General features: G+C 43.6%; 1 protein-coding gene across 1 annotated transcript in view; it reads right to left on the bottom strand.

Moving 5' to 3' along the window:
* Positions 1-12,575, bottom strand: part of PTPRJ (protein tyrosine phosphatase receptor type J) — a 74,031-nt gene extending 61,456 nt beyond the window's left edge. Inside the window, exon 1 of the mRNA XM_069857725.1 lies at positions 12,504-12,575. Within this exon, the coding sequence (XP_069713826.1) occupies positions 12,504-12,560 (57 nt within the window). The 5' untranslated portion in view covers positions 12,561-12,575. The remainder of the gene's footprint in view (positions 1-12,503) is intronic.
* Between the last annotated feature and the right edge of the window lie 208 nt (positions 12,576-12,783).

Genomic DNA, 12,783 nt, shown 5'->3' with positions numbered 1-12,783 from the left:
CCAATGAGGGGGCTGGTATGAAGCAAAAGCAACTACCCATGGTGAAGGGGAGAAGGATATGCGCTCTGGGCCCTGCCTCCATCCTTTGGAAAGGGGCAGGTTAAAGTCAAATGGGCAGCTTTGACCCCAACACTTCCTAGATTTCTAAAGAGATTTTGCAGCCATATAAGTGTCCCCTAAATACAGACTGTGCATTTGCATATCTGCATGCTTAAAAATTACACACATTGAGGCATTTCAGAACATAGACCGCCTTCATATGCATTTTCACAACAAGCAAGGTAACCCCACTCTTCTCTGGGGAGCTTTAAGCGATACCCTGAGGTATATGTATAAGCAAACAGCAATACCTATCACATCTGCCCCTCAATACCAGTAACTGTACAGACTGGGGACTTAGCTGCTGTGTAGTACAGCAAATGAATCAGGCAGGCTCACTCCTTAAGCTCTTGGGTGATCATGGTTTGGACCATCAGCAGACACTGATTATTATTACCTCATTGTAAGCAGCATACTGCTGGTAACCTCACATAGCAAGAGCCTACAAAGTTCAACGCTAGCCATCCAGGAATGCTTTATATCACTTTTAAACAGTATTCAAATTACAGGGGACAGTGTCACATTATCACAGCCGAGGGCTGGGGGTGAATTTTACCTTTCTCTCATTTCAGGAAGGGATGTCTCATCCCAAGAGGATCTAATTAAAAAGAAGGAGGTAGATTGGCCAGGGTTTTTTTCAGAGACAAATACAGTTCAACTCTGTGCAATAAAACAGGACATACTTGGGCACTGTTTCAATAGTTGATACACGCTGTTAACTTACGTAGGCTGCAGCAGTCTTGCTCCTCTTGTACGTTCTGTGTTTACTCATCATCCTCCCCCAACAACCTATTTCCTTTTCTTTAGAAACCTGTCTTCACTTTTGGTTTCATAACGATGGACATGATGAAAGAACACTTACAACCCAAACTCAATTAACCTCTCATACGCCTGCTCTTCCATGTCCTCCCTTATTTGCACCCACACATAGTTCTTGTTTAGCTCCCTTCACTACATTAAAGCAAGGATGGAAACACCTCAAATTAGATTCCTCCAAATACCACCCAATACATACAAACCACAGACTATGAACAATTGCAGCCACTGCACTTTGGGACATCCAGAAACAAACTGCAGGTTTTCTTCCTCAGCAAAAAGAGGCATTTGCTGCACAACCAAAGGCAATAAACTGGGTTTGTTTCAGTTATGTACAATACACAGAGTTAGGAGCTTGAACAGCCTTGCTGGTAGCTATATACAATGCAGACATTTTACTGGCGTATTGATTTTTGCACCATTTAAGTATAATGGGTGTTTTCCACCATTATAAGACTGTGCCATTCCTTCATAGGGTTGAAGGTACAGTTTGCTCCCTAGCATCTCAATCCCTCTCACTGCCTTCATTCACTCAGAGTAGCAGTTTCACAATTTGGACTTGCTCCATGACATGCCGAACATCCAGGATGAAATTCACGGAAATGCCTGCCAAGGTTTTGTACTGCCTCTGTAACACTCCTACCCTCTTTTGGCGAGTACTTGAGTGGTTTACCACAGACTGCTCTCTGTCTAGAGGTGAATGTCTATCTCACAGCACAAGAAACCCTTCCCCATCTGTGCCTGACGTAAGGAATGACTTTTCCATCTATGAACCCACCAAGAATTAACCAATTCACTTAGAGAAGAAAGGGACAAGACCCCACAACCCAGCTTTTGTCTGATTTGTAACCCATTCATGACCCAAAAGGAATACAGTATTCACAAAATACAGGAAGCTGTGCGAGGGAAGCTTTTTTCCCCTTCAGCTTTCATTTTTGACACAGTCGGTGAGCCGAAGTAAATCCTGGTGGAGATGGATGTGGTGTGGCACCACGCTGACTACCCAACGCACTGGTGACTGAGAAAGACTTCTTATTTGAAGTCACTGCCAGAGGTCCTAACCCCATCAAGATTCCTTAGTACTATCCATGTACAAATGCACAACATCTCATGGCATTTACAACCTCCGGGTCACAAAGCATGAGTGCAACATGGGGGAGGAAGCAAGAAGAGAAGACCTGAGAGGCAGCAGGTCCTGCAAGTCCTAGAATTTCTCAGTCAATACCTTAATCTCCAAAACTCTAGCAAGTTTTCAGAAATCCTACAGAAACTCTGAACGATGGAGCAGCAAACTTCTGACTTCAGGACAGCAAAAAGTAACAGGCCTTGGCTCAAAAGGGAAACTGAAGTTTGGCAGTATCTTATCTCCAATCTTTTCTACACATCTCTACAGGAGGCAGCAAAATGTTCAGCTGATCAGTTTTTAATGCAAATCTCAGACTAACGTAGCTGGAATAAATTCTGATGCAATCTGAAGACATTAGTGACAAATACCACATGTAGCAGTGACTCTGATTAAAAGTCTGCAAATAAGATTATCTGTGGTTTTTTCCATCTACCCTTTTTTAAAAAAAATAAACTAATAAGTCATTCCAAAGAGAGCAGAAGCAACTAGAGTAGCAGGAATAGGAGTGCAGGGACTTATATTATCTACAGTAACTGGTCTTTAGCAGAGTTAGGCATTGCAACTTATTGTTACATTTAAGAGGAGCCAGAAAATAAATATGAAGTAGCAACTGCGTCAGTTGTGAACAGCCTTAAACTTCAGTATAGGAAGAACCACTGTACACACTGCTTACAAGCCAAACCATCAATACACTGCAGAGAATTCTGCACGTAAGTATAACCTGTGGGGCACAGTTAAGGATATCAGAAACTACTTTGGTAACAGTGCAACAAGCGGGCAGTGGGTTTGCTAGGATGCTCTGTGAATCACCCAGAACTGCTGCTGGAGAAACAGCAGACCCTTCCTTCAAGTCACAGTACAAAACAGCACAAGTGAATGGGAAGAAGAAATGTTGGGAGTTTTTATTTAGTTTTTTTTGTTGTGGTGGTTTTTGGTTGGTTCTTTTTTGTTTGTTTTTTTTTTGGGGGGGGCAGTGGTAGACTGCTTAAACTTTCAGAAATTTAGAAAACTACTATTTCATTTGCACCTCTTAGATGAAGTCCTAACCAACTGCACCACAGAGAGAACTACACTTCATTACCAGGAGATTACTGAGGTGGAAAAGGGAAAGGTACGCTCTGTAGTAAATAATTAGAAGCTCTTTCCTTCTGCTCACTCCTCTGGCAGTGTTACACTCCTCACGCGGAACCAGGAAACCATTGAACAGACGTTGAAAAGTATGAAGACTGAGTCAGAAGACAATAGTTCAATACCAGTTAAACCCCATATGGGACAGCTGACTTGTAATACTAGGAAATGAGCACCGCTGAAGGCTGTTCCAGATACTCCATCCACCTGCAAATATTTGCTGCTGGCTAGAGCTCCACACAAACACTCTCACTAGCAGTGTCAGTGCTTTGTGAAATACTGAAGAAAAGAAAGTTTACTTCATACAGAGTACAGTAAACTAATCATACACTTAAATCATCAAAAGCTCCTCCAATGCCTGGTTAGGAGGGCTTTTTTACTTTACCAAAAAATTCAGTGCCTATGATTATAAAGTTGTTTAATGATCTAGCTCTTTTTTTCAAGCATTTTAAGCTTTCAATTTCATGAATATAGAGAGCTAATTGTTAGCTTCTTTAACGTAGACCTTTTCCTACAAGTGTGTAGCAGAGATCAAGAACTACAATGTCACAGGAATCAGGCACACACAATAAAAGCGCAGAAGCAATTACACTTTGATTACATAGCCTCAAATCCACATAAAAATAGCTTGTGTTAAGACATTTGTATTTTAGATCAACTACCTTTCAGCCATAATAAAAAAAAACCCAAAACATTACAGTTGGAGAAAGACAACAAGAAGAAAAAAATGTACTGACATGGTGCTGGAGGACATCAGCCATTAAAGTCTTATCTTAATAGCTAAACACTTTACAACAATATTTCATCTGCAACTGCTAAGCTGGAAAAGATGCCTGTTTCCAAATGGATTAAATACATAAAAGAAATAATTTTTTTTGCTGCTAGCCAGCTTATTTTATTTGTAAGTATCTCCAAAGAAATTAACATCTCCAAATGCGAGTCCTTGAGAAGTTACATACAAAGGAAAGTTTTCTTTCCTTTAATAGGGACAAATGAGAGTATTGTTAGGACTTGTTATATACATACAATCACCTGCATTGTTAGGAAGATTAAAGGACAAAGGGGCAACAGATCTAATTCCAGATCTCACAGCCTTGCCCTTTCCCATAATTATGTCTTAAAATTGGATTTCAGTTAACACATTCACAATACCGATACCTACCAATGTTTTTCATGTAATCACAGATTGCTTCAATTATTTTAACATGCATGTGGAAATACATTTCATTTATCATTGACCATTTGAGTGAACACATTCAACTTAGTAGCACCAATAAAAGTCTTCCCTTTTTTTTTCTTCCATGTCAAAAATATTTCCAGAAATAAGATTTTGAACTGCAGAGATACTGAAAAAGGAAGCAAAGTATTTTCATTCTGCAGATGTTAATGCTGCCCCTTTATCTCATGTGAGAGTTGGTCAGTCTTCTTTCTCCAGCTGTCAGATACAACATCTATTGGAAACTCTGAGTGTAAAATACCAGGACCCTGTCTGTGGCACCCACAGTATGACAGCTAAAAAGGCCAGATCCTGACTTCAGAGCTGGGCTGCTTATTTCTCCCCAGTACCCACCTGCACGGAACTAGACCCTAGAGGTGAATTCCCCTCAAAGAATTATGCAAACTGAACCAAAGATAATGAACTTCCTCAAAGAAAGAGCTGGTTTTTCTTTCTTTTGCAGTTTTGTTGAAGGCAGACATTTGCAAAGCCTGTGGAAAGGAAATCAAGGCTACACTTCTTGCATTTCTTCTTAGAAAAAAAAAGTATATAACCATAGAAGGTGAAATAAAAGACCTCAGTGAGCCAGGCACAGCCTCCTCTGCAAGTAACACTACAACAGAACAAGTACATTTCTATTGGTATTGAACTCCAAGCCCGGTAGTGGAAGGAGTGGCTGGTGCAGCAAAGAGACCAAAAGAACACTAGAATTTAGAAAGCACAATTCATGTAGCAGGAAAGCCATGAGCTGTCAATCTCCCAAATCTATATTTGGCTATAAATGAGTGATTGTAAGATGTGTGGCCTCATGAAGACATTAGAATTCCCATATCTGCTTTCACCGGAAAAAAATAATTAAAGAAAACAAGATTTGAGGACCTAAGAGAACCTTATCTATTTATCACCATTCATTTTAATTCCTCCTTAGTTTGAGGCATTTGTTAGTGTATATAAAGCTCCAGCAGAATCAGGGAAAACAACTGAGTAGGATCACAAAAAAAGAAGAAAGCCCTGAACTCTTATTAATACAATGTAATTTTGCATATGTACATTTGATGCCAGCCACAGGCACCCATTTTTTCCCCTTCACAGTGGTGTGAAACCATTGTCTGCCTACTATTGTAATAAAATCATTAGCAAGGCTGAGTCAATCTCTTCTGATGGTTCCACATTGCTACTTTCTGCTGTAGTGAAACTACTAACATACCATTCCTTCACCTACATCCCAAAGGGCAATGGTGGAAGCCCTTCTCAGCCTACGTTTTAGTCTCAGAGAGAGGTCATTTGCCTCAAATCCCTGCCAGCATGGAAAACTGATCCCCTTTCCAACCAGGGCTACTCTTCCAGTTTCAGGTGTGACTAATGGTAGAGGCATCTTCTGTTTTCAGCTGGACACTATTTACCATTGTAGATACCCCTTCCACTTCAAAACAGATAGGCCACCTTGCACAAAGACAAGCAGCAGAGCAAGATTAGACAAATAGACAATAATGTGATCCTCTTACTACAAATTCAGACCGTAACTAACAAGTCATCTGTCCTTGAGGTGATACAGGCTGCAGCCAGATGAAGGCAACTAAATGAACTCTTGCCATTTTCCCATTTGCCTTTCCATATCATGGCATCTACAGGAAAATTAAGTTCAGATTTTCAAGGGAATACCTTGAGAATCACCTGACTGAGCCACTTTGGGCACAAGGAAACCCTGGGGAGGACAAGCTGCAAAAAGCAACTGCCATTTATCTGCAAGGACTACTGACATTGCAAGCACATCAAACAATAGAGGGAGGCAGCAGGAAGCTTTCATAGGCTGCAGTATCACAGATGGTCCCATGCTTTGCTGAATACGTAGGCTGGCCTACTCAAAAACGAAGCTGCACCTTTCACTGGCCTTGGTCTGCTGACCCATCCTTTTGCAGCATCCTCCTGTCACACAAAGCAATATAGCTCTCCCAAGCCAACCCTCTAGCTGGGCACCCACCTGCCCTTCACATGGGTCCTCTATTTCCAAGGACAGAGGCTGTAATTCGAAAATGAGGACTAAAAAGTAGATATATAGAAATAGACTTGCCAGCAGTGACTTGTTCATGCGTGTATATAAGAAAACAAACAAGGAACCTCATTAAAAATGCTCTAACTTAACAGAATCCAAGTACATAGGAGGAAATAATGAGAGAAAGCTCGATCTAAGCTCCCCCGTGACAAGGAATGCAGAAACAAAAGCTACCAGCCACTCCTGTGAGAAAACATCTTCCAGAGCCATTTCGCACTACAGAGACAAACCATCACCAGAGCAAGACACATAACATCGTAACCTTGGCTAAGAGTCTTCACAGAGGTATGTGGAGTTCCCTATCTTACCACTCATCTACCATAAATGATTCATTTTGAGACATACTACAAAAAAAAAAAAAATCATCCTATCAAACTAGTGAAACCAGAGGCTTTTTAAATACGCATTTAAACCCATCAGAATATTTCAAGCTACCATGCCTCAGTAACCACGGACAGGTTGGGCTTCTACAAAGCTGGTTTGCAGAAACAGGATCTATTAAGGGAGCACTCCCATTCAGACCAGGTTAAACCCAAATTCTCACAAGCTGGCAGAGAAAAAAAAAAGCCTATCAAAATATTGCCAAAAGGAAGTAAGGAATTAATCTGAGAATGCACCTAATCAGAGCCAGCTGTGTTTTAGATACAAAATATAAAATCCTAACAGGGAAAAATTCCCAGGCACTTAAGTCCCTTCTCTTACCTGGGCTGTGATGGGACAGAGAGCATCAGCAGCTTTAGGGCACAAGAAACCTATGCAGAGCCACGACTGTATGTCACCCTCACTCTTTTAAACACCCACAGCCTCCAACATGGATACATGGACTGCATCTGCTTACCAGACTACAATTTACAATAAAGCCCAACATTCAAGTCTTTACTTGATGCTTTTGTCTAAGAAGCAGAAATTTCTTGCCTTCAGTGAAGGAAATATGAATGAAATTCACACAAATTATTCCTTATGCTCAATCCCTGGTCCATGTGGCTCATGGTAAACAAGAAAATAGTGCTACAGTATGTAGATGGCATTCTCCTGCACATCACAAAACCAAACCAATCAACAAAAAAAAAAAAAAAAGCCTTTCCAATAAATGAAACATTCAACTCAACAGCCAAAAAACACCTCACATTCTAAAGCAGAACACCAGATGCACTACACAACAAAAACTTTGCATGCATTAGAAACTTACCAATGACATACTAGGTATTTCTTTTACTCCTTTACTTTGGCAAAGACTGTACAAAATAATGAGAAAAGTCATGAGCGTATCAAACAAATGGTAGGTACAAGAAGAACAGGAAAAGTAAACCAAGAACAAGGAGATGGACAGCACTGGAGAGAAAGGGATTTCTAGGCATTAGGTAGGAGAGGTTAAAGGTAATCCTTTCAGTGGACCCTTCTCCTTCCCAAAGTAGGAGTCTGGTCAAACAGAAGCCTTAGCCCTCTTCCCCTCATGAGCCAACTGGGCTCGGAGCACCATATAAAGCCAAGATCTGATACCACAGCAGATGCCAACATCATTCCTTCCTCCATTTGCAGCTGCAGGCACCATTTCCTCTATTCTGAGATGCAGCTAAAAGCGGTTTCCTCTTCTCCCATTACATTTCTACAGGTGGAGAAAGAGGCCTTCATACGTGGTTCTACGCGCAGAGAGAAGAGTGACATTTGGACTGTGTGGTTTCTAATACCAAGAGATTCTTCCAATTTCCCAGTGATGGCAGGAAAATAACCTTGACTAAATTCAGTGATGTGCCAATTAACAACATTTACAAAAAAGATATGGACATTACTCTATGTTGCCCTGCCTTTTACACTGAATACCCATAAATGGCAAAGAAGATGACTAAACGAGGCCACAAGTTTATTGATCCAGCTCTGGTCAGACCACATATATGCCTATTCTTTGCTGGATTACAGAAATACCTTTCCAATTTAATCTTGGATTTTCTCCTGGAATTTTGGATTAATAGTCCCAGGAGGCCCATTTATGTGTAGATAGATTTGGGAACAGCTGGAAAGCACTTAGAGAAAAGCCTCGGTGCAGCCTTCCCGAGCAGTGCATCCGTTTTGTTATTCTCTTCCTGCACATGCCTGATCACTCTTTCCCCTTGCACGCTGCTTTCTACCATTTCATATCAGCATATGCTCACCTACGCTTACTTGTCTTTTTCCCCCCACAACTGAAGTCCTCCCTGCACAGTCAACTCCCACTGAAGTTAATCTACTGATGGCTCCATTTAAGGAAGGGTTCTCTTTCACTCTCCCCTTCCCACATAGCAGTAGGCCCCCTGTTAGAGACAATTTAACTAGCTCCTCCTACAGTTCCAGAGATCTTTCATGATGTTCAAGGTACTATTTACATACAAATTTTGGAGTCTAACTAAAAGCTGTCTCATCGGGCTGGCAACCAGATGTACAGAAAACTGACTGTTTTAATAGCTTTTCTCTCCTTTGCTCATACTGAGAATCTTCTTTCAAGCAAGCAAAAGAACCAATTAAATGACATGAGACAGGCTTCATACCTACAAACATCAAATTCCCAGTTCCCAGCCACTCTAACATCACTGAAATACTCAGTCTCTGATACACTGTAATTCTAGCAGGAAGAAGGGAATACATAGATTCAAATTATATGGATTATGCCCTAAACAATAAAGAACTAAAGATTTTTAAAAAGTAGCAATTTCTGTCTGTCATATTTAGAAACTCCAACCAAAAATATTAACATGCCATGACAATCCTCAACAGAGACTTGCATGTAGCTCACATAATTGAGGAAGTACTAATAATAGCATGGCTGTTTGCACAGACAACATTTCCACTGTAGGTCTGAATTCTGATCTCAAACATGCAGAAGATGATATTTTGTTGTTTGTTGCTGGCTGGAGACTAAAATCAAAGTACTGGAAACCATCCGAGTGTGCTGCAATGTGCAGTCAGCCTATGCAGCTAAGGGAGCACTATGCACATCCATGCCATATTGAAAACAAAGCATCTATTGAGTACTGCAGAAGGTGTTTGTGTTGTGTGTTCTTGCAACGAAACAAGCACAGGAAATTAACCTGTATGGTGGTTTTAAGCAAAAATGAAAACCTTTGCATTTCATCATCCACTAACAGTCACACAAAAAAATTACTTCTCCCGACAGATGAGAAGTATATTTCTGAGCTCATCCAACACAAGCTAACTCCATTCACAGCCACAGCTTCCCTTTCCAGTCTTTACTGCATGGTCCAGGCCTGCTCAGGTCTCCAGATCACTGACGCCCATAGTTGCCTTTCTAACGGTGGCCATCAAAGATTTTACCCCAGAAGTGCTTTTACAGTAGCAGGAAGGGAGCCTCACATTTCTCAAGCTTTATTTTTTTTTAAAGCTGTAAATAAGCTATATCTCACAAAGTATTTGCGAAATATTTTTGTTAAGTGGTACTCACTTTTAACTTTTTTTTTCTGCATGTACTGAAGATCAGCCAGAATAATTACGCAAAATAAAATTTTGTACCATGTAAGAGAAGAATCAAAAAGGATAATTAACAATGACCAATATATAGCCCACATTTCACACGATGGTGCTGCATTTAAACTCCTCACTTGGAAATTCAGATCAGTAATTAAGTCATAATCCTATGTAATCGACTCATACAGTTTTGTACATGGAATAAGCTGTGAGAACAAGCTATTAGGTATACATAAAAGGCATTTAGAACTCTAAGCACCAAAACAAGCACACAAACACTGGAGCTTAAAAGCCCATTGCTCGAGTAGTAGATGTTATGTTGTCATATCATTAATATGATCATTTTCAAATCACTAGCTCCCATAAAAACATGCAGCAAGGTTTGTTTTTTAACAACTCCAACTTTGCCCACTATGTTGCAATTCATTAAAAATAAGGAAGATGCTTATCTTTGACTCAAAGATGCCACAGAAAAATCATATGCCTATCACACCACCCAAGGGCTGCTGTGATGCAGCAATTCCACAGCTCGGGATGCTTCCCAGCCTTTGCATGTGTTCAGGCTGACAATGCTGTCTGTGTTAGGAGCGCTATCCCCTTACTAGCCCCACAGTCATCTGAAAAGCAACACGGAGGCCAGATCCAGCCCAGACCCACTTCCACCCAACTTGCAGCCTTTCTTCTCGTGGGCTGTCAGGGAGACTGTAAGCAAAGGGCAACAGTTCTTACTGGCAAGGCACAAAGTCCAGCTCATGCCACATGCCTGAAGGCCATGCCAGCTGCTGTCATCTTCTTATACCAGCTAAATACCTCAACAGGTAGTCCCAGGCCATGTCCTTGTAGATGCACACATGCCACACCACAAATGACATCTGCAATTCTGACATCTGCCTCAACCTGGGCAAAGAACCCACTACGGAGAGGAAAACTGTTCCTTAACACAGATCATCCTGATTTTTAGAGGACAAGACCACATGAACATTACTTGGAGCAGGCAACAAGACTATTGTGCTTAGAGCAACTGTTCCCTCCCAGCAAGACTTTATTCTGCATCCTTATTGCTGACATTAATGAGCTACATAAGCGTAACACTTTTCTCACGCGCTGCCTTAAGTAGCAACACTGAATTTAGCAATTCCAAATTAGTGGATGATACACAGAATCACATCATCAGTGAGGACTCAGTTTACATCCTATTCCCCCAGGGAAAAAGCTCCTAAGGGGCCTTTCCCTCCACCTCTCTCTGTAAATCAAGCAAGCGTTCCTATGTTCAAAGCTCTGCAAGGTCCCAGCCAGCACCAGTTAATATGCCTGGTGAATGGAGTCTTCCTTGCGCATGTATGTGTACACCTAAAGCCACAACTGAGACTGTCCAAAACTATAGTCTTCCAAATTTTCAGACCATGACACCATGAGCTGGAGAGCTCACACCTAAAATTATAAGCCACATCAAAATCTGCAGGTCTGACCTGTGCCCGGTAGCACGCTGATGGGAGCTCCAATACTACCCGGGGATGACAGGACCTACTTAAGGGTCCAACAGGGAGTCAGCGGGATGCGCAGCTGGGCCCCAAGATCATGAAAACATAAATGTAACTACAAGTAATTGAAAAGTAGGTCCACAATTTTTTATTATTATTTATCATGCTAGATTCCAATTAAAAGCCAGACTTTGAGGACAAGTAGATTGTTACATCACAAGATTTCGTGCCTTGCTTGAACAGAAACACTACAGAGACCATAGTTGGCAGATCCTCACACAAAGGCTCCTCTGCGACACGGAAGAGAAGGCAGCACCAGCCACATGCCCACTGAAGGCTCCTCTTGCCCGGGCGAGCCCGCGAGGCTGTCCCCCCAAGGCCAATCCAGGCCTGACCCGAGCTTTTCCAAAACGCTGGAGAGCTTTGAGTCTCCAGTCAGTCTTAGCTCTTACGCAGAAGAGATTTTTCAAGCTCGGCTTGGTGCACTTTGAGCCTCGAGTCAGTCTTAGCTCTTACTCAGAGGAGATTTTTCAAGCTCGGCTCGGTACAACAGCAGAGACGGAACAACACAATGGCACAAGACACCCCAAAACGAATGAGACACTAAAGGAGGAAGCAAAGATTCGCAGTAGCCGTCGGCTGCCATCACAAGCCGGTGTCAACGTAGAGTAAGGAAAAAACAGTTAAAAACCTAAAGCGGCGGCACAGTTCCCTTGTGCAGCTCTGCCGCCGGAGCGACAGGCCAGGCGGAGCTGTCACCGACCCCCGAGCGCCTCGGTCCGCGGTTCTGCAGCCGAGCCCGAGCGGCCGAGCAGGCGCAGCGGGAAGCGAAGAGTTCGGCGAGCCCCAAAGCCATCGGCGCTCGCAGCGGCCACGAGCCGTTCCTATGGGAACGCTGGGAAGCTCTTCGCCGAGAGAAGCGCGGGGTGAAAGCCTTCGCCAGACCGCGACGAGAGCGGGTTTGCTTTGCCCCCCTCCTCCGCCTCGAAAGGGCGAAGCGGGGCGCCCGGAGCCCGGGCGGCTCTGCCCGCGGCCCCCGAGGGCGGCTAACCGCGGCCAGGCGAGCCCGAGCGGCGGCGGGGGAGGCCGAGGCGACGGCGCCCCCGGCGCCCTCGCTCGCTCACTCACCTGGCCCAGCAGCAGCAGCAGCAGCAGCGGCGGCAGCAGGCAGGGCAGCCGCCCCATGGTGCCGCAGAGCGCTCAGCCCGACGCCGCCTCCCCCGGAGACATGGCCGGGCCGCTCAGCCCCGCACCGCCCGGCGTCCCTCCCTCCGCCGCTCCCCCTAGCGCTGCCGGCCGGGAACGGCCGGAGCCGCCGCCGGGGAAGCCCTCCTGCTCGGGGAGGAGCGAGGGAGCCGCCCTCCGCCGCGCCCTGCCCTCCCGCTGGCCCCCCGGCAGCCTCCCCCCG

The sequence above is a fragment of the Phaenicophaeus curvirostris genome, chromosome 5 (assembly GCF_032191515.1).
Source record: "Phaenicophaeus curvirostris isolate KB17595 chromosome 5, BPBGC_Pcur_1.0, whole genome shotgun sequence".
NCBI lineage: Eukaryota > Metazoa > Chordata > Aves > Cuculiformes > Cuculidae > Phaenicophaeus > Phaenicophaeus curvirostris.
Note: the sequence above shows the minus strand (reverse complement) of the source record. Positions and strands in the feature narration are given on the sequence as shown.